Source organism: Oncorhynchus masou, chromosome 14 (genome assembly GCF_036934945.1).
Source record: "Oncorhynchus masou masou isolate Uvic2021 chromosome 14, UVic_Omas_1.1, whole genome shotgun sequence".
Lineage (NCBI taxonomy): Eukaryota > Metazoa > Chordata > Actinopteri > Salmoniformes > Salmonidae > Oncorhynchus > Oncorhynchus masou.
Genome location: NC_088225.1, coordinates 5,713,665 through 5,739,431, shown reverse-complemented (window position 1 = coordinate 5,739,431; position 25,767 = coordinate 5,713,665). Strand labels below are relative to the sequence as shown.

General features: G+C 47.6%; 1 protein-coding gene across 1 annotated transcript in view; it reads left to right on the top strand.

Moving 5' to 3' along the window:
* The first annotated feature begins 6,436 nt into the window (after positions 1-6,436).
* Positions 6,437-25,767, top strand: part of LOC135554034 (zinc finger protein 385C-like) — a 136,618-nt gene continuing 117,287 nt past the window's right edge. Inside the window, exon 1 of the mRNA XM_064986033.1 lies at positions 6,437-6,764. Coding sequence (XP_064842105.1) covers positions 6,464-6,764 — 301 coding nt within the window. The 5' untranslated portion in view covers positions 6,437-6,463. The remainder of the gene's footprint in view (positions 6,765-25,767) is intronic.

Genomic DNA, 25,767 nt, shown 5'->3' with positions numbered 1-25,767 from the left:
GACGAGTATGATACCATTCCATCAATTCCATTCCAGCCTTTTACAACGAGCCCATCCTCCTATAGCTCCCCCCACCAGCCTCCTCTGACACACACACACACTCACATCCAGTTTAAAACCTACTCAAATACAAAGGCACACAAAAGCCACAGCTTTCCTGAGGGCTTGTATACCGGTGCCGGAGACCTCTATCAGTCTGAGAGAGGTAGAGAGCGAGGGAGGAATAGACCGAGAGAGAGAGGAGGAGGAGGAAAGAAAGGTAACTGCTTGGCTGGCTGCATGCGTGGTTAGAATTCCTAATGAACATGTGTGTGAGTTTGACTGAGGAGCAGGCACCACCAGCAACAGACCTAGGCGACAGTGCCCTGCTCTGTGGCCCAGCCAGAGAGACTGATCCTGGGGGAGAGTGGGGACAGAGCCTCAGCCTGTCTGGTGGTAACAAGATATTCTCCCTAACTGGCTGGTGATCATCATGGTGTCTCAGTTGATCCAAGTAGTGGGCTGTGATTGGTGAATGATGTGGAAGTGGGTAATGAGATAGATTGTTTTCCAGATTAGAGTGGAAGTTTTCACACACACAAGCGTGCATACACACACACACACACGAACACAGACACACACACACACACTGGCTGAGCAAATGTGAGCGGCCCGACTTTCACTGAGCCAAATGACATCTGTAAACAGAGATCAGAAACAGAGCATCAGGGGGTGACCTCGACAATTGTTTTGTTAAAAACGAGGGGCTGCCTGGATCTTTAACTTAAAGACCCTTGCTCCCTTCGGTCTCAACGTAGACTTTGATCTGAAGCCATTCTTGTGATTTTTCCATTGTAAATTATTGTAGGGTTATGTAGCCAAATTGTATCTGTGATCGTACACTATCCATTTATGTTTTTTGTATGCTATTTTAATATGATAATTAACCAATTAGCCAAGAACCAATTCTCATATTAAAATAGCATACAGAAAACATAAATGGATAGCGTACGATCACAGATGCAATTTGGCTGATATCATTGGTTAATTCCGGCCATGATTACAGGCATCTGTGTGCCCTTTTCACACTCTATAAATGAGTCGCCTCGCAGTGTTTGTCATTATACCCTGATGTAGACAGCTAGGACATAAATATTTTTCCATCTGAGCACCTCGTGTGCGACTCTCCTTTATTTTTTAAGTGTTCCACTCCGCTAGTCAGCACCTCGCCTAAATAGCTGTGCATTTCTTTCGTCTCTAGATTAACACGCCTAATGATACCACTGCCTTTTTAGTCTGTCTATCAATCTCTCTCTCCTTCTCGTCCTCTGTCTCTCTGTCTTTTTCTCTCTCTGTGCCTTTCTCTCTCACGTTCGTTCTTTCTCTCCCTCTGTCTTTCTCTCTCTCTCTCTCTCTCTCTCTCTCTGTGCCTTTCTCTCTCTCTCTTGTTCGTTCTTTCTTTCTCTCTCTCTCTCTCTCTCTGTGCCTCTCTCTCTCTCTCTCTCTGTGCCTCTCTCTCTCTCTCTCTCTCTCTCTGTGCCTTTCTCTCTCTCGTTCGTTCTTTCTCTCCCTCTCTCTCTCTCTCTCTCTCTCTCTCTCTCTCTCTGTCCCTTTCTCTCTCTCTGTGTCCCTTTCCCTCTCTCTCTGTCTGTCTCTGTCTCATTGCATGCATACAGTGAACTGTTTCACAAAGATGTTGAAGATGCTAATGTAGTTGATCATGTGGACGGTCGTGTGACGGTGATGGCCTTAAAGCAGCAATCAGTAGTTGAAACAATGACAGAGAATGTGCCTCCCTGTTTCAATAAAAAGTTGAGTGATGGGGCTGGAGAAATTTTACCACTCTCATAGACAGAGCTCTGTATGAAAGGACAGACCATCCATGATATCAAAATGATGTTTTGAGGCTATATAGTGTTTGTTTACATTTACTTTGCTTACAAACATTGGAGTGAAACAAGTTCATATTTTGGGTCCTGGTGGAGTAACGACAGTTTAACTAAGCTCGTGACGCATGAATAAGTTATGTTCTTTAAGAATCAATGGGTACATGTCATTCATTTATTAGTCCGTGAAAATGAAAGTAGCAACTGCTGATTGCCACTTTAAGAGTCTGCTTCCCACTGCAGTGTCACCTACTCAGCTTTGTTTAAATCTCCTCCTTAAACGTCACACGTGTCTCTGGTTATTATCTGGCTCTAGTCTAACACCAGCAGCAGTGAATGCTAAATGTCAACTATTGACATGGCTGGTAGAGGATGGGAGACAGGCAGGTGGGGTGGCAGGGTGCTTATGTGGAGACAATCTCATGTTTCTCATGCTGATATGACTCTTGCATGCAAGCGTGTGTGAGGGGGTTGGGGGTGTGTGTGTGAGGGGGTGGGGGTGGTGGCGCGTGTGTGAGGGGGTGGGGTGTGTGAGGGGGGTGGGGGTGCGTGTGTGAGGGGGGGTGGGGATGCGTGTGTGAGGGGGTGGGGGTGGGGACGCGTGTGTGAGGGGGTGGGAGGTGTGTGTGAGGGTGGTGGGGTGCGTGTCTGAGGGTGGTGGGGGTGCATGTGTGTGTCTCTGCAGGCAGGAATTGTTGTTTTTATTTGCAGTTGAGGTCACCCTAAGTGTTTTGGGCAAAGGGGGTGTGTCTGGCTGGTTGTTTTTGGCGGTGTCTGAATGGATGTGTTTGTTTGTGATGTTTGCTGAATTGTATACTACTTACTACTTAGTCATGCAGATGCAAAGTGGAGGTCAAACGTTTCTATTTGTGAGAGCGTGTGTTCTGTAGTAGGGAGTGTGTGTTCACCATGTTCTCCGTGCTCTCTGCTCTCCTCAGGGTAATTTAAGAGGCGCTGACATGCCTCCTGTGTTTGTGTGGGTCTACTTGGGGGCTGGGTTTTGATTGCACCAGGCAGGAAGGGCCTTTGCCCCCACTCCATGCCCAGAGAGGGGAGCCTTGGGCTAGATGTGGGGAGGGCTGCTCCTCCTTCTCCAGGGTGGTAGTATTTCAGGCTCACTGGACAGCAGGGACAGGCTCGTAAGTAGAGGTTTAATTTCTGAGCCGCTATGCCGGGTGAGGCCGGGTCATTCAGCGAGAGATCAGCTCCGTGATTGATGATCTCCCAGTGCCAGGGGGAGGGGGGGGCCACAAAGCGGAAGCAGGGTACATGTCAAGGCTGGCACTGCCCGTTCTCCCCTTGGGTTCCCCCTGCCACTCTCTGCCCCTCTCAGCCAGCATTCATCCCTCTGTACACAGCAGGCGCTACAGCCTCACGCTGCATAGGGCTGCAGTAAGAACATCTTCAGGCCTCTCCCGCCTAATACCTCACACTGAAACAAATGTCTTTGGTCCTTGAGGGCCACCTCCCAGTAGGTTATTTTCAGGGGCCACAGATTGGGTTAGAGCTGCCCTCTAACATTCAGCTGTTGGAGGTGTTCAGTGTTCAGGCACCTGTCTGTATGCTCCTATTCTTGTTACATGGTTATGTTAGCAGGAATAGATGGTGTGGGAAAGACTACTGTACCATGTGCTTATGAATGAATAATGTATAGCTTTTTGAAGTCCTTTTTCTCAATGAGCTGGAGTGAGGGATGCTTGGTCGTTGGCAGGGGGTGGTTGGGTCGTGTGGTATAAGGACTACAGAGATGTCTTTATTGGCTGCCTGGAATGGGCAGCGCTCAAAGAGGTTTGAGAAAACACATCTGATGGAGCCTTTGAGTGCTCCCAGAATGGCAATGTGAATAGCAGCTTTCATACCTCCTCTAATGTGTGTGTGTGTGTGTGTGTGTGTGTGTGTGTGTGTGTGTGTGTGTGTGTGTGTGTGTGTGTGTGTGTGTGTGTGTGTGTGTGTGTGTGTGTGTGTGTGTGTGTGTGTGTGTGTGTACCATTGTGTGTGTAAGAGCAGGGGAGGGGGAGGTGTGTGTGTTTTAGAGTTTTAACTGCGTGTGTGTCTCCAAGGTTTGGGTGACTGTGTGTGTGTGTGTGTCTGTTTTAGAGTTTTAACTGTGTGTGTGTCTCTAAGGTTTGGGTGACTGTGTGTGTGTGTGTGTGTGTGTGTGTGTGTGTGTGTGTGTGTGTGTGTATCCAGTACGTAAATAAATCATAGGCAAAGGCTTTCAGGGGGCTTTTCACATGTTGACGTCTCAATCCATCACAGGGATTCTATAGAGCTGCCTTTTCATGTATTTATGGCAGGAGAGAGTAGGAGGGGAGGATATCAACAAACACAGATCTTTTCTCTCTCTGTGTGGATCTAGTCTGACGGAGAGAACCCCCCCCCCCTCCCCACACACATATACAGGAGGTGTTGAGATGTGTTCAGGCAGCCTTGTTAAATCACATAGCACTCATCTGTCTGGGAATGTACTTTTTATGTTAGTGAAGAATTAAATCAAATCAAATTTATTGATATGGCCCTTCGTACATCAGCTGATATCTCAAAGTGCTGTACAGAAACCCAGCCTAAAACCCCAAACAGCAAGCAATGCAGGTGTAGAAGCACGGTGGTTAGGAAAAATTCCCTAGAAAGGCCAAAACCTAGGAAGAAACCTAGAGAGGAACCAGGCTATGTGGGGTGGCCAGTCCTCTTCTGGCTGTGCCAGGTAGAGATTATAACAGAACATGGCCAAGATGTTCAAATGAGTGTCATAAACATCATAAAAACCTAAAGCCAGAAGGGTTCGCACACACTTCACAAGACAGTTTGTGTTCTATTTGTGTAACTATGGTCTGCACTGGTCTTAACTCATACAGGGCCAGTTGTACCAATACTTACTACCTGTGCTAAGTTTACACCTGCTATTTTTAACAGTGTATGGATTACAGGAAAACTATGCAAAATGTGTCCCACTGGGCACAGTCAGGTCAACGTCTAGTTTTGATTTACATTTGGTTGGGTTGTCAAGTAAAGTGAATTCAATGAACCAACATTTCTACCCTGCCATTGGATTTACGTTAAAAGGTAAAACATTTGTTTAAAAAAATATGAAATTCCCTTACGTTAATTACTTTTTGCAAATCAATCAGCTAACACAGCAAGCAGGCGTGTATTCACTCTGAGTGAATCTGCTTGATTGATAGATAGCACAGCACGCTCCTCAGAGAATCAGAGAGTAGCACTCTGTCTCCCCCCAGTGGTGCCATACTGATCTGCACGGCCTCCTATGTTGTTATACAATCTATGATTAGTAGGGGATTGGGTCGTCCATAGGTAATGAGTGTTCATGTGAGTGTGTATGGGTGTCTGTGTGTACAGTATGTCATTGTATGTATGTGCGAGTGTGTTTGCACACGTGGGTGTGTTGTTTGTCCATGTGTACAGTGTCTGTGTGTGGGGTGATGTACACTGAGTGGACAAAACATTAAGAACACCACCTTTTTGCCCTCAGAGCAGAATGAATTTGTCCGGGCATGGACTCTACAAGGTGTTGAAAGGGTTCAACAGGGATGCTGGCCACACCATGGATGCCATGTTGACTCCAATGCTTCCTACAGTTGTGTGAGGCTGGCTGGATGTCCGTTAGGCGGTGCGCCATTCTTGATACACCTGGGAAACTGTTGAGTGTGAAAAACCCAGCACCGTTGCAGTCCTTGACACACTCAAACCGGTGCGCCTGTCACCTACTACCATACCCCGTTCAAAGGCACTTAAATATTTTTGAATTCCTCATTCACAATCTGAATGGCACACACACACACAATCCATGTCTCAATTGTCTCAAGGCTTAGAAATCCTTCTTTAACTTGTCTCCTCCCCTTCATCTACACTGATTTTGAAGTGGATTAAACAAGAGACGTCAATAAGGGATCATAGCCTTCACCTGGATTCACCTGGTCAGTCTATGTCATGGAAAGAGCAGGAGTTCTTCATGTTTGGTATAGTCCGTGTATGTCTCTGTGAGGGTGTGTGGGTACTGACAGCCAGGGCTTTACTTCAGGCAGGCCCAGGATCAGTTCCCTCACGCACCTACACTGAACCGGCTGAATCAGGGTTCTTTTTGCGACCCCGTCTTCTATGGGCTATTGGCTTTAACAGGGGGGGCTTCGCGCAGAGGCCCGGAGGGCAGGGGATATCATATGGGGATGGCACACGTCAGTGCTCTAACACCCCGTTATATTACTGTGGTACTGGGCACCTCAGACTCACAGAGCACTGCCTCTCTAATCCACTGGCCCTGATCCTTCACCTCTGACCTCTTACCCCCGCTGGTCTGTTCTCGGTACCTTCTCTCTCTCTCGTCCTTTCTGTTCTGTCTCGCCTCTATCCCTTTTCTTTCTCCTCCCCTCTCTTTCCTCATCTCTGTTCTCTCTCTCCCCTCCCCTCCCCTCGTCACTCTCCTCTTCCCTGCAACTCTTCACCGTGTCATCGCAGTAAATGAGAATGTGTTCCCCGTCAAGTTACCTGTCAAAAGAAAGGTTAACGGCACCATAAATAACACATCCCTCTCTCCTCTCTCAGGAAGGAAGCGTCCGTTCAGCCCACCCTCAGTGTTAGAGATGGAGGAGGACAGGAGCGGGTTAGTGGGGATGGGGTTGACTGTGGACAGCGAGGTGTGCTGTGACCCCCTGGAGGAGGGTGTAGTCCTGGGGGAGCAGCCAGGTCCAGTTGGGGGTGCCCTGCCCTCGTCTGACCACAGCAGGCCCAAAAGGGAGAGGAAGCAGCGCAGTTATACACTGTGTGACGTGTGTAACATCCAGCTCAACTCCCCAGCCCAGGCCCAGATACACTACAACGGCAAGTCTCACCAGAAGAGACTCAAACAGATGAGCAACGGGAAGGTCCAGCACGGCAACACAGGTAGGACATCCCACCCACGTTTTTCACTACTCTGCAGCTGTACCCTATTCTAACCCCTACACTGTTAGAAAAACAGGCTTGCAAAAGGGTTCTGCAGCTGTCCCCATAGGATAACTCAGTTCCAGGTAGAACCCTTTGTGGTTCCAGGTAGAACTCTTTTGGGTTCTATGTATAACCCCCTGTGGAAAGGTTATTCAAATGGTTCTCCTATGGGCACAGCCAAAGAACCGTTTTTGATTCAAGATGGAAAACCGTTTTCTGTGAGTGTACAGTACTCTACTCTTCTATAACACTCTGAGGCGGCTCACCTCTATACTCCCTTACCAGCTGATGAGAGAAATGATGGCGTGCACACTTGTGACAAAGTGTGAATATGAGTTCTACCCCCCAATGACACATCAAGCTGCATTATATAACCTAGTAAGGTGCATCGGTACTCTGTTGTACGTGTTTCATCATACGTTCAACACTTCTCTAAGAGGACGCTGTGATAATGAGTACGACAAGTGAACATGGAGAGCTGCTACAGATGTAGGATCTTAATCTGATCGCCTTGTTGCAGGAGGACTTTGTATTTCAGGTTTAAAAAGTTTTCTGAAGTTTGTAATTCCCACACTGAATTTTCAGACATGACTTTCCTTCTTTTTTTTTAAAAAAAATCAACCCTTTTTCCCAAAAAAAATCAACCCCTACAAAAATGTTGATGAATTATAATCCACATAATCATTCACATTTCCGGTTGCTGCAGGACAATTTTTCCTGCTGTAGCAAACTGGCTCAACCTGTATAGCTGTGTTGTGTCATGGCTCTCAGTACAGGAGTACTAGTGTGGTTTAGAAGAGTGTATGGAAGTGTGTATAGTGTAGAAGTGTGCATGGTGTTATATAGTCTTCCCTAGCCTGAGGCTGGACACGAGGGAGGAGAACAAAGCTGAGTTAAGTCATTAATTGGCTGACTAATTTACTGCTGGTTATTTTAGATCGTTGTGGTTCCTGCTCGCTCTGGGGTAGCTACAACAGTGGCTGCAGTGGAGGTGCAGGTTTCCCCCGTAGATTTGAATATATAGTGAAACTGGCTACATGTTCAGACGTGAGTGCTTTCTGTCTCCCACTCTCTCTTTACTTGTGACCCTCCTACGCAGCTCGAAAACACTCTGACAAACCTGGAGAATCTGCTCTCAAACACTCATCACTCACTCTTGAATACTCTATCTCTATTTCTCTCTCTCTCTCACACACACACGCACACACACACACACACACACATGCACACACACACATCTCCGCATGAAAACTAGTCTGACCCACTTCAGGTGCAGAAATCTCGTACAAACAGCACATAATTACATAGCAACGGAGAGCACGGCAACGCTTGCCATGGCCACAGATTATTTGGCCCTGATTGGCTGCTGGCAGGCTGCTGTAGGCATGGTGGTGCAGTGTGTTTCTACTCCAACCCTGTAGGGGGCAGCAGTGGGGCCAGACCGCCCTTGAGATTGCCTGGGGAACCATGGTACATCTGACTCAGCACTACAGGAAGGTACACAAATAGTCAATAGTTACCCGCTTAGGTCGTTCGGATAACTGGCTTTGGCAGTTAGTATACATCTGTGAAGGCTGTGTGTAAACACAGTGTAACAGCAGTAATCTGGAAAGCAGAGAGATCGCCATACACACATACCACCACTCCTCCTCTCTTCTCCCATCTCTCCCTTCCCCTCTCAGCCTCCCTTCAACCTCCCTCTCTCCCTTCCCCTCTCACCCTCCCTTCAACCTCCCGTCTCTCCCTTCCCCTCTCACCCTCCCTTCAACCTCCCTCTCTCCCTTCCCCTCTCACCCTCCCTTCAACCTCCCGTCTCTCCCTTCCCCTCTCACCCTCCCTTCAACCTCCCTCTCTCCCTTCCCCTCTCACCCTTCCTTCAACCTCCCGTCTCTCCCTTCCCCTCTCACCCTCCCTTCAACCTCCCTCTCTCCTCTCCCCCTCTCTCTCTCACCCTTCCTTCAACCTCCCGTCTCTCCCTTCCCCTCTCACCCTCCCTTCAACCTCCCTCTCTCCTCTCCCCCTCTCTCTCTCCCCCTCCACCTTCCCTCTCTCCCTCTTCGCTCTCTGGAGTCACACAAGGAATAGTCGGCTCAGTAATGCAGCCATGCTGCCTGCAGGTGTGTTGCTCATGTGGACCTGCTTCTTTGCAGTCCTTCCAACCGTCCTCCTTTCCCTTTCCTGATTGCTTCATTGCTTCAGTGAGCCAGCAAGCAGAGCCCAGCCCAGTGCCTTGTGGCCAGTCAGTCTTTAAGAAGGATGGGCAGAATGAGGCCTGACGTGGCCACTGACCGTCACTGTCTAAAACCTGGGTCAGCTAGTGCATGGTCTGACTCAGACACACACACAGGATTTGTCCCCAGCACCCTGGCACAGCTCCGGCAGCGGAGAGATATGGGGTGAGAGAGAGAGAGAGAGAGAAGGGGAGGGAGTGTGTGAGTGTGTGTGGTGTACGGTGCAGATTCCCTCTGACACACAGTCACAATCATGCAGCCTTATCTGTGCTCACCTTCTGCTGACTCCCACAGGCCCACGGCCTCAGCTCACACACACGTACACACACACATACACACACACATACACACACACACACACCACACACACACACACACACACACACACACACACACACACACACACACACACACACACACACACACACACACACACATTGCAAACATGTGTGTATCATTGCAATCTGTGTGGATGTTGAAGGGTGCGTGATGTGGGTTTACAGTATGTAAATGTATATTCCTGTGTGTTTTTGTGTGTGTTTGTTTGTGTGAGTGTGTGTGCGTTTGTGTGTGTGCCTCCGAAAGAATCCTCTCCATGTCAGCTTGTGTTACCCTTCCTCTCTGCCTCACTGACCTGACAGAGGGTCCAGGCTTTTCTGCTCTCTCTCTCTCTCTCTCTCTCTCTCTCTCTCTCTCTCTCTCTCTCTCTCTCTCTCTCTCTCTCTCTCACACACACACACAGGGTGATGGGCAACCACAGTGAATCTAAAAAGGCTTTAATTTCAGTTTCAGCTGTATTTGATGATACAACTTTACTTAGCGCGTTCAGGAATAATGCATTGTTAGTTGTTATAAGCATGTATAAGCCCCTACTGTGTCTTCTAAATCAACTGAAATGTGTTATTTCTTTCCGTGTTATTTTGCTTTACATATTCTAAATGGCTACTATACTTTTTACATTCCGTAGTCCTTTTGTGGTCATTTCCTGGTCATTTCCAAACCTCTTCAAACTACTCCTATAACAAAATAACAACTGAGAAACACATGATGCGAAAACAAGTATTATTTATTAGAAAATATGCTATTGTATTATTTGAAATGCAGATGAACAATGTCCTGAATGGGCACATTATTCCTGTATGGGTACGTTATTCCTGTATGGGCATGTTATTCCTGTATGGGCACGTTATTCCTGTATGGGCACGTTATTCCTGTATGGGCATGTTATTCCTGTATGGGCACGTTATTCCTGTATGGGTACGTTATTCCTGTATGGGCATGTTATTCCTGTAAGGGCACGTTATTCCTGTATGAGCATGTTATTCCTGTATGGGTACGTTATTCCTGTATGGGCACGTTATTCCTGTATGGGCACATTATTCCTGTATGGGTACGTTATTCCTGTATGGGCATGTTATTCCTGTATGGGTACGTTATTCCTGTATGGGCACGTTATTCCTGTGTGGGCACGTTATTCAGTGTTTCCCTTTGTTGGACCGGCGGCGGCGACGGGCTCTCTTCTTAGTTGAACCACGAGGTGTCACCCACACGGGAGCTGTTTGTGCATCTTTACATCCATCTGTCTCCCTCTCAGCTCCTCTCTCCTTGTGTTCATCTCCATGGAGCTCTAATGCAGCCATTATCTGTGGAAATAAAATAAACCTAAACAAATACATATTTTCATTCATGTTCCAAGGTGAAATGAATTGATAACATTGTGGTGTTTTCTTAAGTATTTATAGTGGCATGTACAGTAAGTAAAATGTCAGCAGTATATATAACTGCATTGGGTAAATGTCACCATTTGGACCTAGTCTAATGTTGTTCCTAAAGCCTTTCTCAGACCCCCCCCCCCTCATACCCCTAATCTTTCCTTCACATCACATTACCTGCAGTAGTCCTCGGACACTGCTGGTGAGCAGCAGGCCCACGCCGTACGACCAGCAGCCAAGAGCCAGAACCATGCAGCCTGCAGCCTCTATCCTCCTCTCTTCTGCCCCATTAATCACTTCCACCATCTTCTTCCACACAAGCTCACTCGCTCCCGCTCTCTCCCTACTCCTGAGCTCAGCTACTCGGGTGCGAGGCGTTCCGATGCTGGCCGTAGAACCACTGGTTGTCTGGCGCAAAGCACTAACGTCTCTGTATTTCTGGTCAATACGGTTTCTGGTCTGGGTGGTGGTGGCCTTGTCCGAGCCACAATGACCCACAAGGCAGGAGCCCATCTCCTGTTTCTGTAGCTTGAGGCAGCTTGATGTATCCCCCCTGGATAGGACACAAGTCTGTCGCAGGGCCTTAACCCCAAACCGTCTCCTTAATGTGTGCCAAGCTGAGAGGCATCGATGCCCATTTTCAGAGTCTTTGGTAGGACTCGACCGTGGATAAACCACCCGACCTTCCAATCCCAGGGCCGACACTCTAACCACAAGGCCACTGAGTCGGTTAGTGTTGTTTGTAGCTACCCGGGTAGCAGTGGGTTCCAAGTTGACCATAACACAAGCCTCTCCGGTACACTTGTACAAGCTGTGTCCAGTGGTCTCGCTGGTGTTCTGTTTAGTCCAGGGTTGTTGATGGAAGTTGATGGTGCTGGTGTTCAGGTCCATGTGAGCCGTGCTGGCCCACTGCCTAATGCCGATGGGGGGCATCAGGGTGTCCTGAAAAACCGTGCCGTCCAGATGTTGTAATGCCAAGATTACATGGACCAACAAATGAATGCTGATAGAGTTCAAAGCCATCTCTCAATCAGTGAACTGTCTGAGCAAATTCAAAAGCAACTACTCTCTACAGCGATAGGCGAGTTGTGGTGTTCAGAATGTTTGATTGGACTGTTGTGCCATAGTGGTCTATGATGTCACAGAGGGCAGCCAACATGTTACCTAGGTTGAAGATAACTAGCATGTCACCCCCACCCACCTTTATGACATCATTGCGAAATAGATGCGGTAAAAAGGTCCATCGAACTCAACCAATCAAAGGAATGGTAGAGCACGGCGCTTGCAGCGCCAGGGATATGGGTTCGAATTCCCACAGGGGACGAGTACGGGAGGAAAAAACTATGGACACGAATGCACTCACTACAGTAAGTTGCTCTCGGTAAGATTGTCTGCTGAATGGCTATGATTTAGGCTATTGTTTACATGTGTTTTTCACACTGTGTTGAGGTAAATATCTGAGTATAATGCTTGTATGGATGTCAACCCCAACACAGGGTCATGTCATCGTTCCCAGTCAACTGCATTACAGCTCAAAAACGACAGTGATTTCTGTATGCTAGGTATGCTAACCAGCTTACACGAAAGGGAGTTAGCATTAAACAGTCACTTCTTCCAAACCAAAAAGGGACAGCTTCTACATGGTATGCAGAAAAAACAGCCAAATATATCCCAATCGGACTTCAGTAACGACGTTGTGGGTCTGTTACGATACATAAATCATGACGGGTTTGACAAATATCCACTTTGTTGGATTGGATTTGTTGAATTTAATCTGTACTGTAATAGAATCTCTTTGTTGAAAACTCTGGTGTTTCTCATCCTTAAGCTTGTTCTCCATATTCCTTTTCAATGTTTTAAATGGTGAGCCAACATGTTTTGAGCACTTTTATCTCCAAAACTAGTTTTGTATTGGCTCTCTATTGTCTCTCTGCAGCAGGTGAGCAATATGTTTGGAACATCGAATTGCAGTACAATTGCAGTATTGAATTGCAATATATATAGAATCACAATACATACCGTAGGTCCTTGGCAATTCCCAGACCTACTGTTCACCACTGCCCCATAAAGTACCAGCCACCATGGTCTCTATTCGTCTATTGAGGGAGCCAGACCATAATCCCCTCTAATTAGGATCAGCATGACCATCGCCCCACTCAAGGACGGCAGCACCAGCCAGCCAGCGCCTCCCAAAATATTTTGAGAGCTAATTAAAAGGGGCAGGGGGTGTTGGGGACATAGCGCTCTCTTGAGGTAGAGTCTGCCAGGGTGGGACAGGTCCACAAACTCGTGGGTGAGATGCATGGTGGGATAGATCATGCTCCTCTTTATTTGGGGTGAGGCAGAGAGGGAGGAGGGGGGACAGTGGCTTGGTCTGAATTGACCTGATGTCACTAGAGGGTGTGGCTTGGTCTCATTTGACCTGATGTCACTAGAGGGTGTGGCTGCTCAGACCACAGTAAAGTCTGTGTCTGTTTACTATTGGTTATCTTCTGCTTGGCATCTCTTTTCATGTCTTCGAGTTTGAGAAAGCATGCTATTGTGGTATGTGTGTGTGTGCGTGCGTGCGTGCGTGCGACTGAGAGAGAGACTGCCTCTACCTCTTTCATGGTTCTGATCTTCTATCTCCACAGCCTAGGATAAAGCTTGTTGTTGTGATGTGTGTGTCTGTGTGTGTGTCTGCATGTGTGAGTCAGTGTGTGTCTCTTCATGGTCCCTGTCTGTCTGTCTGTCTCTATCTCTCGCTCTGTTTTAATAAAGCGTGAGGGATTGGATTAAAGGCTGGGATTTTCTACATGAATGCATTTGCGCATCTGCGTTTTATTTTTGTGCCGCCTCGCCATTTTCCCATTTTATTTCTTCCCTGTGGAGTGAAATGACTTTCCTCGCTCACTGTGCCTTTGGACATGTGTGTGTCATAGTGTGTGCTTGTGTGTGTGTGTGGACGTTTGTGCTTGTGTCATTTTGTTTGCATTAGCGTCGAGGCACACCTTAAGCCCTGGGTATCACCACTTGTGGCTAGTCAGTCCCTGATTGGTCCATCTGAAGTGTCTGTCAGTCTGTCGGCTGCATACATATCCCTATACCGTCTGTAGAAGTCTCCGGTGAAAGACTATCGCTAATATAATCTCTAATACAGAAACATTCCCTGTCTCCTCATAGCATATGCAAACACTTTGGCTGTGTAGTCGTTTAGCCGTGCACTCTGTCTCTGCCCCCCTCGCCCTGGGGTTTGGTCCTTCGTGTCCCACCGGTTTAGACTCTGGGAAAAGGTTGTTCCGGATCGACACACAGGGCCCAGTGAAGCGGGAGAAGTCTGGAACAGGGAGACCGTAGGGAGAGGAGAAGGAATAGACCACCAAACATCTGTCTGTCTGTCTTTACTGTTTACCCATGTCTGTCTGTCTTTACTGTTTACCACTGTCTGTCTGTTTGTCTGTCTGTGTGTGTGTCTGTCTTTGTTGTTTACCTCTGTCTGTCTGTCTGTCTGTCTGTCTGTCTGTCTGTCTGTCTGTCTGTCTGTCTGTCTGTCTGTGTCTGTCTGTCTGTCTGTCTGTCTGTCTGTTGTTTACCAATGTCTGTCTGTCTGTCTGTCTGTCTGTCTGTCTGTCTGTCTGTCTGTCTCTCTGTCTGTCTGTTGTTTACCAAATGTCTGTCTGTCTGTCTGTCTGTCTGTCTGTCTGTCTGTCTGTCTGTCTGTTGATTACCAATGTCTGTCTGTCTGTCTGTCTGTCTGTCTGTCTGTCTGTCTGTCTGTCTGTCTGTCTGCCTCACTTCCCCCTCTTTCCCTGCAGCATATTATCCTTACCCCAGGCCCCCGGTGAGAAAGCCCTGAGAAAGGCTGTGTTTCTGGGCAGTGCACAGCCTTACTTCCCCCTCTCTCCCTGCAGCATATAATCCTTACTCCAGGCCCCATCATTTGTTTTTCACCTTTATTTAACCAGATAAGTCAATCGAATACCAATTCTCATTTACAATAATGACCTGGCCAAGAGGCATACCATTGTAACAGTGAACAGGACAACACAATAAGTAAATAGAACACACTATACAGAGGAAATGTACAAATTCGTTAAATATAAGAAACAATAAGAAATTCACAGTGGGTTTGAGTAGAGAGATTCAAGGTGTAAGAATATAATACTCAATAGAGTACTATCAATAGGTCAGAGACCTGGGAGGAATTTCAGTCCGGGGCTGATAGCTACATGGCAAATTCTCATTGGTCCAAATTGTTAATAAATTGGTCAACCACAGGCAAGCAAAACTACCTCCTGTCTCTTTGTTCTGTGGAGAGAATCACTGACGACAGGGGAGAATGAACATCTACAGTTGAAGTTGGAAGTCTACATACACCTTAGACAAATACATTTAAACAACATTTTTCACAATTCCTGACATTTAATCCAAATAAAAATTCCCTGTCTTAGGTCAGTTCGGATCACCACTTTTTTTGAAAAATGTGAAATGTCAGAATAATAGTAGAGAGAATGATTTATTTCAGCTTTTATTTTTTTCATCACATTCCCAGTGGGTCAGAAGTTTACATACACTCAATTAGTATTTGGTAGCATTGTATTTCAGTTTTTGAGCTTGGGTCTGTCACGTTCTGACCTTAGTTCTTTTGTTATGTCTTTGTTTTATTATGGTCAGAGCGTAAGTTGGGTGGGTGGTCTATGTTCCTTTTTCTATGATTTGGGATTTCTGTGTTTGGCCTGGTATGGTTCTCAATCAGAGGCAGCTGTCATTCGTTGACCCTGATTGAGAACCATACTTAGGTAGCCTGGTTTCACTTTTGAGTTGTGGGTGATTTTTTTCCGAGTCAGAGTTTGTTCCACTCGGATCTGTTTCGGTTTTGTTATTTCACGTTGTCGTTTATTATTTTGTTCAGTGTTCATTATTCTTATTAAACAAACTGTACACTTACCACGCTGTGCATTGGTCCTCCGATCCTTCCTACTACTCCTCCTCGTCAGAGGAGGACAATCGTTACAGGGTCAAATGTTTCAGCTTCCCACAATAAGTTGGGTGAATGTTGGCCCATTCCTCCTGACAGAGCTGGTGTAACGGAATCAGGTTTTCTAGGCCTCCTTGCTCGCACACACTTTTTCAGTTCTGCCCACAAATGTTCTATAGGATTGAGGTCAGGGTTTTGTGATGGCCACTCCAGTACCTTGACTTTGTTGTCCTTATGGAATTTGCCACAACTTTAGAAATCCATTTGGAAGACCACATTTGCGACCAAGCTTTAACTTCCTGACTGATGTCTTGAGATGTTGTTTCAATATATCCACATAATTTCCCTTTCTCATGATGCCATCTATTTTGTGAAGTGCACCAGTCCCTCCTACAGCAAAGTACCCCCACAACATGATGCTGCCACCACCGTGCTTCACAGTTGGGATGGTGTTCTTTGAATTGCAAGCCTCCCCCTTTTTCCTCCAAACATAATGATGGTCATTTTGACCAGAGGACATCTCTCCAAAAAGTACGATCTTTGTCCCCATGTGCAGTTGCAAACCGTAGTCTGGCTTTTTATGGCGGTTTTGCAGCAGTGGCTTCTTCCTTGCTGAGTGGCCTTTCAGGTTATGTTGACGTAGGACTTGTTTTACTGTGGATATAGATACTTTTGTACCTGTTTCCTCCAGCATCTTCACAGGGTCCTTTGCTGTTGTTCTGGGATTGATTTGCACTTTCACACCAAAGTACGTTCATCTCTAGGAATGCGTCTCCTTCCTGAGCGGTATGACGTCTGCGTGGTCCCATGGTGTTTATACTTGCGTACTATTGTTTGTACAGATGAACGTGGTACCTTCAGGCATTTGGAAATTGCTCCGAAGGATGAACCAGACTTGGAGGTCTACAATTTTTTTTCTGAGGTCTTGGCTGATTTCTTTTGATTTTCCCATTATGTCAAGCAAAAAGGCACTGAGTTTGAAGGTAGGTCTTGAAATACATCCACAGGTACACCTCCAATTGACTCAAATTATGTCAATTAGCCTATCAGAAGCTTCTAAAGCCATGACATCATTTTCTGGAATTTTCCAAGCTGTTTAAAGGTACTGTCAGCTTAGTGCTTGTAAACGTCTGATCCACTGGAATTGTGATCCAATGAATTATAAGTGAAATAATCTGTCTGTATGTCACGCCCCGGCCATAGAGAGGTTTTTTATTCTCTATTTTGGTTAGGCCAGGGTGTGACAAGGGTGGGAATTCTATGTTCTTTTTTCTATGCTTTTGTATTTCTTTGTTTTTGGCCGGGTATGGTTCTCAATCAGGGACAGCTGTCTGTCGTTGTCTCTGATTGAGAACCATACTTAGGTAGCTCTTGCCCACATGGGTTTTGTGGGTAGTTGTTTTCTGTTTCGTATCTGTACCAGACAGAACTGTTTTGGTTATTCTTTTTGGTATTTTCATATTTAGTGTTCAGCTGCTAATAAATAATTAATGAACACGTACCACGCTGCTCCTTCTTCTCTCCCCTTCTTCTCTTGAATGCCGTGACACTGTAAACAAATGTTGGAAAAATGACTTGTGTCATGCACAAAGTAGATGTCCTAACCGACTTGCCAAAAACTATAGTTTGTTAACAAGAAATTTGTGGAGTGGTTGAAAAACACGTTTTAATGACTCCAACCTAAGTGTATGTAAACTTCCGACTTCAACTGTACCTCTCGGCATAACACCTCCCCCCCTGATTTGCTTTGGGATTTGTGTTTTTGAAGAGTAACATCAACTGCTAACAAAGGAAACACAGCAGACTTAGTGATGAGCAGGTACATTGATCCGATAGCAGCTCAGGTAATATGTTTTTGAAGGAGTGTGGTGGGATGAATGTGTCAACTAAAGATGACCCAGAGTACCCCAGAGTGGCTTATTACCGCTGATAGAGGGATAGTAGAGGAGAGAGGTGCTGGGCGGTGGGAGAGGGAGATAGAGGATGATAAAGGGGGGGAGGAGTAAAGGACAGGCGGAGAGGCAAATGGATGAGGAAGGGTGAACACGAAAGCCAAATTGAGAGGAAGGGGAGAGAGGTGGTGAGAGGGGAATAAGAGAAAGAGGACTGATTAAGCGAGAGAGAGAGAGAGAGAGAGAGAGAAACACTGCCATTTACCCAGTGAAAATGGCTGCCCAGTAATGGACACATGATAGATGGCCATTGTAAGTTTGTACTAGCCCAAAGTTCACACACACTTATCATCCGTCACATCTGACATGTGGTTTTACTAATGCCTTTGTCTCATTCCTGGTTCCTTGTGTGTGTTTTGCTCCCTGGGGACTCATATTGAGACAGCCCAGGATGAACAGAGGTACGGTATAGAGGTGTGAAGGAGAAAGAGAGTAGGAGAGATTGAGGAGAGATTGAGGAGAGAGAGAGAGATTGAGGAGAGAGAGAGAGAGAGAGATTGAGGAGAGATTGAGGAGAGAGAGAGGAGAGAGAGAGAGATTGAGGAGAGAGAGAGAGAGAGAGATTGAGGAGAGATTGAGGAGAGAGAGAGAGAGCATTTGAAATGTCTATATTCTTGAAAGAAAATGTGTGAGTGTAATGTTTACTAATATTTATTCCATTTGCTCTGTCAATGTAAACACATGTTTCCCATGCCAATAAAGAAAACATTGAATTGCGAGAGAGAGAGAGAGTGAGAGAGAGAGTGAGAGAGAGAGAGACTAGATGAGACTTGGCCTCACAGAGAGAGAGCCAGGGAAATATTGAGAGAGAGAGAGAGAGAGAGGGAGAGAGAGAGACTAGATGAGACTAGGCCTCACAGAGAGAGAGACAGAGAGACTAGATGAGACTAGGCCTCACAGAGAGAGAGACAGACTGAGAGTGTAACGACGTTCTTCGTTTGTCGAAAGAAAGTCGGACCGAAATGCAGCGTGTTGGTTACTCATGTTTATTAATGAAACAAATAACGAAACTATACATGAAATAACTATAAATACAAAACAACAAAACGGAACGTGAAACCTATTACAGCCTGACTGGTGAACACAGAGACAGGAACAATCACCCACGAAATACAAAGTGAAACCCAGGCTACCTAAATACGGTTCCCAATCAGAGACAACGAGAATCACCTGACTCTGATTGAGAACCGCCTCAGGCAGCCAAACCTATGTAACACACACCCCTAATCAGCTACAATCCCAATAACCAAAAAACCCCACTAAGAATACAACAAACAATAAACCCATGTCACACCCTGGCCTGACCAACTAATTAACTAAAACACAAAATACTAAGACCAAGGCGTGACAGAACCCCCCCTAAGGTGCGGACTCCCGAACGCACCTCAAAACCATAGGGAGGGTCCGGGTGGGCGTCTGTCCATGGTGGCGGTTCCGGCTCGGGACGTGGACCCCACTTCATAAATGTCATTGTTCCTCCCCTTCGCGTCCTGGGATGATCCACCCTCGCCGCCGACCATGGCCGAATAGTCCTCACCCAGAAACCTACTGAACAGAGGAGCAGCTCGTGACTGAGGGGCAGCTCGTGACTGAGGGGCAGCTAGGGACTGAGGGGCAGCTAGGGACTGAGGGGCAGCTCGGGACTGAGGGGCAGCTCGGGACTGAGGGGCAGCGCAGCACTGAGAGGCAGCCCAGTACTGAGAAGAAGCCCAGTACTGAGATGAAGCCCAGCCAGGCAGTTGAATCCGGCAGATCCTGGCCGACTGGCGGATCCTGGCTGACTGGCGGATCCTGACTGACTGGCGGATCCTGGCTGACTGGCGGATCCTGGCCGACTGGCGGATCCTGGCTGACTAGCAGATCTGGCAGATCCTGGCTGACTGGCGGATCCTGGCTGACTGGCAGATCCTGGCTGACTGGCGGATCCTGGCTGACTAGCAGATCCTGGCTGACTGGCGGATCTGGAAGAGTCTGGTTGACTGGCAGATCTGGAAGAGTCTGGTTGACTGGCAGATCTGGAAGAGTCTGGCTGACTGGCAGATCTGGAAGAGTCTGGCTGAATGGCAGATCTGGAAGAGTCTGGCTGACTGGCAGATCTGGAAGAGTCTGGCTGACTGGCAGATCTGGAAGAGTCTGGCTGACTGGCAGATCTGAAAGAGTCTGGCTGACTGGCAGATCTGGAAGAGTCTGGCTGACTGGCAGATCTGGAAGAGTCTGGCTGACTGGCAGATCTGGAAGAGTCTGGCTGACTGGCAGATCTGAAAGAGTCTGGCTGACTGGCAGATCTGGAAGAGTCTGGCTGACTGGCAGATCTGGAAGAGTCTGGCTGACTGGCAGATCTGGAAGAGTCTGGCTGACTGGCAGATCTGGAAGAGTCTGGCTGACTGGCAGATCTGGAAGAGCCTGGCTGACTGGCAGATCTGGAAGAGTCTGGCTGACTGGCAGATCTGGAAGAGTCTGGCTGACTGGCAGATCTGGAAGAGTCTGGCTGTCTGACGGCTCTGGCTGCTTCATGCTGACTGGTGGCTCTGGCTGCTCCATGCTGACTGGCGGCTCTGACTGCTCCATGCTGACTGGCGGCTCTGGCTGCTCCATGCTGACTGGCGGCTCTGGCTGCTCCATGCTGACTGGCGGCTCTGACTGTTCCATGCAGATTAACAGCTTTGGCAGCTCCTTGCAGACTGGCAGCTCCTTGCAGACTGGCAGCTCCTTGCAGACTGGCAGCTCTTTGCAGACTGGCAGCTCCTTGCAGACTGGCAGCTCTTTGCAGACTGGCAGCTCCATGCAGACTGGCAACTCCATGCAGACTGGCAACTCCATGCAGACTGGTAACTCCATGCAGACTGGCAACTCTGGCTGCTCCAAGCAGACTGACAGCTCTGGCTGCCCCATGCAGACTGGCAGCTCTAGCTGCTCCATGCAGGCTGGCAACACTGGCTGCTCCATGTAGACTGGCAGCTCTAGCTGCTCCATGCAGACTGACAGCTCTGGCTGCTCTAAGCAGACTGACAGCTCTGGCTGCCCCATGCAGACTGGCAGCTCTAGCTGCTCTATGCAGACTGGCAGCTCTGGCTGCTCCATGCAGACTGGCAGCTCTAGCTGCTCCATACAGGCAGGAGGCTCTGGCAGCGCTGTAGAGGAGGAAGGCTCTAGAACCGCTGAACAGGCGGGAGAAAGCGCTGGCTGCGCTGAACAGGCGAGGCGCACTGAAGGCCTGATGCGTGGTGCTGGCACTGGTGGTATTGGGCCGAGGACACGCACAGGAAGCCTAGTGCGGGGAGCTGCTACCGGAGGGCTGGGGTGTGGAGGTGGTACTGGATAGAGGACAAGCACAGGAAGCCTGGTGCGGGGAGCTACCATCGGAGGACTGGTGTGTGAAGGTGGCACAGGATGGACTGGACCGTGAAGGTGTACTGGAGAGCCTGAGAGCAGGACTGGCACAGGACGTGCAAGGCTAGGTAGGTACACAGGAGGCCTAGTGCGTGAGGCTGGCACATTTTTCACCAGCCGACTAACACGCACCTCAGGACTAGTATGGAGCGCTGACCCAGGTGCCATTAAATCCCCGACACGCTCCGTCAGACGAATATTGTACCTAAAGCACCAAACTAGCAACTCCCTCATTACTTTCTCCTCCAATTTCCCCATTAACTCCTTCACAGTCTCTGCTTCGCTCACCTCCAACACCGATTCTGGTCTCCTCCTTCACGATAAACAGGGAAAGTTGGCTCAGGTCTGTCTCCTGACTCAGCCACTCCCCCTCTGAGCCCCCCCCCAAGAAATGTTTGGGGCTTCGCTCTGCACCGCCGTGTCTTTCTTTTCGACTCCATTCTCCTATAGCCCTCTTCGCACTGCTCCAGCGAATCCCAGGCGGGCTCCGGCACTCTCTCTGGGTCGGCCGCCCACCTGTCTATTTCTTCCCACGTCGTAATATCCATACTGTACTCCTCTCTGGGCTGCTCCTGTTTCCATCCACGTTGCCGTGCTGCCTCCTCATACCAGCGCCTCTCCGCTTTAGCCTCTTCTAGTTCCTCCTTGGGGCGGCGATATTCACCAGGCTGAGCCCAGGGTCCTTCTCCTTCCAGTTCCTGTTTCCTCTTCGCCTGCTGCACCTTTGGGCGGCTACACTCCCCTGGTTTAGCCCAGGGTCCTCTCCCGTCAAGGATTCCCTCCCATGTCCAGAAATCCTTAATACGCGGCTCCTCTTTGGGCTGCTCCTGCCTGTTGACACGCTGCTCGGTCCATGTGTGGTGGGTGATTCTGTAACGACGTTCTTCGTTTGTCGAAAGAAAGTCGGACCGAAATGCAGCGTGTTGGTTACTCATGTTTATTAATGAAACAAATAACGAAACTATACATGAAATAACTATAAATACAAAACAACAAAACGGAACGTGAAACCTATTACAGCCTGACTGGTGAACACTAACACAGAGACAGGAACAATCACCCACCCAAACCTATGTAACACACACCCCTAATCAGCTACAATCCCAATAACCAAAAAAACCCACTAAGAATACAACAAACAATAAACCCATGTCACACCCTGGCCTGACCAACTAATTAACTAAAACACAAAATACTAAGACCAAGGCGTGACAGAGAGAGATTGAGAGAGAGAGAGAGATTGAGAGAGAGAGAGAGAGAGAGAGAGAGAGAGAGAGACTAGATGAGACTAGGCCTCACAGAGAGAGAGACAGAGAGAGATTGAGAGAGAGAGAGAGAGAGAGAGAGAGACAGAGAGACTAGATGAGACTAGGCCTCACAGAGAGAGAGACAGAGACAGAGAGAGGGAGAGAGAGAGAGAGAGAACATTTGAAATGTCTATATCCTTGAAAGAAAATGTGTGAGTGTAATGTTCCTAGGCCGTCATTGAAAATAAGAATTTGTTCTTAACTGACTTGCCTAGTAAAATAAAGGTAAAACAAAAATAAAAAATGTTTTCTAATATTTATCCTGTTTATTTCCCTTCAGTCTATTCCGTTTGCTTTGTCAATGTAAACACATGTTTCCCATGCCAATAAAGCCCTTTGAATAGAAAACATTGAATTGAGAGAGTGAGAGAGAGTGAGACCAATACTTTACAAAATGGAACAAACACCAAATTGAAACTCTGCACGCAGAATTCTGCAAAAATATCCTCCGTGTACAACGTAGAACACCAAATAATGCATGCAGAGCAGAATTAGGCCGATACCCACTAATTATCAAAATCCAAAAAAGAGACGTTAAATTCTATAACCACTTAAAAGGAAGCGATTCCCAAACCTTCCACAACAAAGCCATCACCTACAGAGAGATGAACCTGGAGAAGAGTCCCCTAAGCAAGCTGGTCCTGGGGCTCTGTTCACAAACACAAACACACCCTACAGAGCCCCAGGACAGCAGCACAATTAGACCCAACCAAATCATGACACATTGGAAAGAATTAACAAAAAAACAGAGCAAACTAGAATGCTATTTGGCCCTACACAGAGAGTACACCGCGGCGGAATACTTGACCACTGTGACTGACCCAAAATTAAGGAAAGCTTTGACTATGTACAGACTCAGTGAGCATAGCCTTGCTATTGAGAAAGGCCGCCGTAGGCAGACATGGCTCAAAAGAGAAGACAGGCTATGTGCTCACTGCCCACAAAATGAGGTGGAAACTGAGCTGCACTTCCTATTAGAGAGACATATTTCCCTCAGATTACACAGATCCACAAAGAATTCGAAAACAAATCCAATTTTGATAAACTCCCATATCTACTGGGTGAAATTCCACAGTGTGCCATCACAGCAGCAATATTTGTGACCTGTTGCCACAAGAAAAGGGCAACCAGTGAAGAACACACACCATTGTAAATACAATCCATATTTATGCTTATTTATTTTATCTTGTGTCCTTTAACCATTTGTACATTGTTAAAACATTGTATATATATAATATGACCTTTGTAATGTCTTTATTGTTTTGAAACTTCTGTATGTGTAATGTTTACTGTTAATTTTTATTGTTTATTTCACTTTTGTATATTATCTACCTCACTTGCTTTGGCAATGTTAACACATGTTTCCCATGCCAATAAAGCCCTTGAATTGAATTGAATTGAATTGACAGAGAGAGAGAGACAGAGAGAGAGAGAGAGAGAGAGAGAGAGAGAGAGAGAGTGTGAGACTAGGCCTCACAGACAGACATAGAGAGGGACTGCCATGTATAGCACAACCCAAACCATTAAATAGATATCTCATCTTACTGGCAATTAGTCAAGATGACAGTGTTTCTCTGTCAGCGGATCCTGTGGATGAACACACACAGCTCTGTTTGTGACTCTCTTTAATTGAACCACATGGTCACACTCGTCACACACACAGACAGATCTGGTTAGCCGGGTCTTTTTAGCTAACATTCCGCTCCTTGTAAGCCTACTCCGTGTCATATGCCAAAGATGCTAGTGGAATGTTTGTTAAAAAGACTGGTACCCAGGCTAAGATCTGGTGACTTTGACTCCTAACTGATCTGAGTGAGCTCAGCCTCCCACCGCGATGCTTCACTGTTCCTCCACTCAAAAGACAACTTTCTTCTCCTCCAGACTAGTACACAGCCTCTTAGAGAGCTAGAGGCGACTCGCCGGTGATTTTCATTGTTATTCATGTATTAATTTATTCGCTCATGGCAGACGTGAAACAGGGCTGTAATATGCAGATGCCGGTTTGTTTCTCGATGGGAATTTTCTGCTCCACTGCCCCTGTAGCTTCCACTAATAATAAAGTGAGGCAAGATGGAGAGAAAGGAGGAAGGAGGAGGGAGGGGATGCCTGTCAGGATGCCTCCTGAGCCACCACACGTATGCACACCCACAGCTCGTCTCTCGGATAGACAGTGACCAGGTGCGATCGTCCTAGCAGAGGTGACCTTGACCTTGTCACAAAGACCAGGAGTCTAGCTCTCCTCTCTTCTCCTCTCCTCTCCTCAGCTCTCCTCTCTTCTCCTCTCATCTTCTCTCTTCGCCTCTCCTCAGCTCTCTTCTCCTCTCCTCACCTCTCTTCTCTCCTCACCTCTCTTCTCCTCTCCTCAGCTCTCTTCTCCTCTCCTCTCCTCATTTCTCTCCTCTCCTCTCCTCTCCTCTCCTCAGCTCTCTTCTCCTCTCTTCTCCTCTCCTCAACTCTCTTCTTCTCTCCTCAGCTCTCCTCTCTTCTCCTCTCATCTTCTCTCTTCTCTTCTCCTCAGCTCTCTTCTCCTCTCCTCACCTCTCTTCTCTCCTCTCCTCTCCTCTGCTCTCCTCTCCTCATCTCTCTTCTCCTCTCCTCAGCTCTCCTCTCTTCTCCTCTCATCTTCTCTCTTCTCTTCTCCTCAGCTCTCTTCTCCTCTCCTCTCCTCTCCTCACCCATCTCCTCACCTCACCTCTCTTCTCCTCTCCTCAGCTCTCTTCTCCTCTCCTCTCCTCATTTCTCTCCTCTCCTCTCCTCTCCTCAGCTCTCTTCTCCTCTCTTCTCCTCTCCTCAACTCTCTTCTTCTCTCCTCTCCTCAGCTCTCCTCTCTTCTCCTCTCCTCAGCTCTCTTCTCTTCTTCTCTCCTCACCTCTCTTCTCCTCTTCTCAGCTCTCTTCTCATCTCCTCAGCTCTCTTCTCCTCTCCTCACCTCTCTTCTCCTCTCCTCTCCTCAGCTCTCTTCTCTTCTCTCTTCTCCTCTCCTCAGCTCTCTTCTTTACTCCTCTCCTCACCTCTCTTCTCCTCTCCTCAGCTCTCTTCTCCTCAGCTCTCTTCTCCTCTCCTCAGCTCTCTTCTCCTCTCCTCAGCTCTCTCCTCCTCTCTTCTCCTCTCCTCGCCTCTCTTCTCCTCTCCTCAACTCTCTTCTCTCCTCTTCTTTTCTCCTCTCCTCACCTCTCTTCTCCTCTCCTCAGCTCTCTTCTCTTCTCCTCACCTCACCTCTCTTCTCCTCTCCTCAGCTCTCTTCTCCTCTCCTCTTTTCTCCTCTCCTCAGCTCTCTTCTCCTCAGCTCTCTTCTCCTAATCTCTCTTTTCCTCAGCTCTCTTCTCCTAACCTCTCTTCTCCTCAGCTCTCTGCTCCTAACCTCTCTTCTCCTCTCATCTTCTCTCTTCTCTTCTCCTCACCTCTCCTCTCC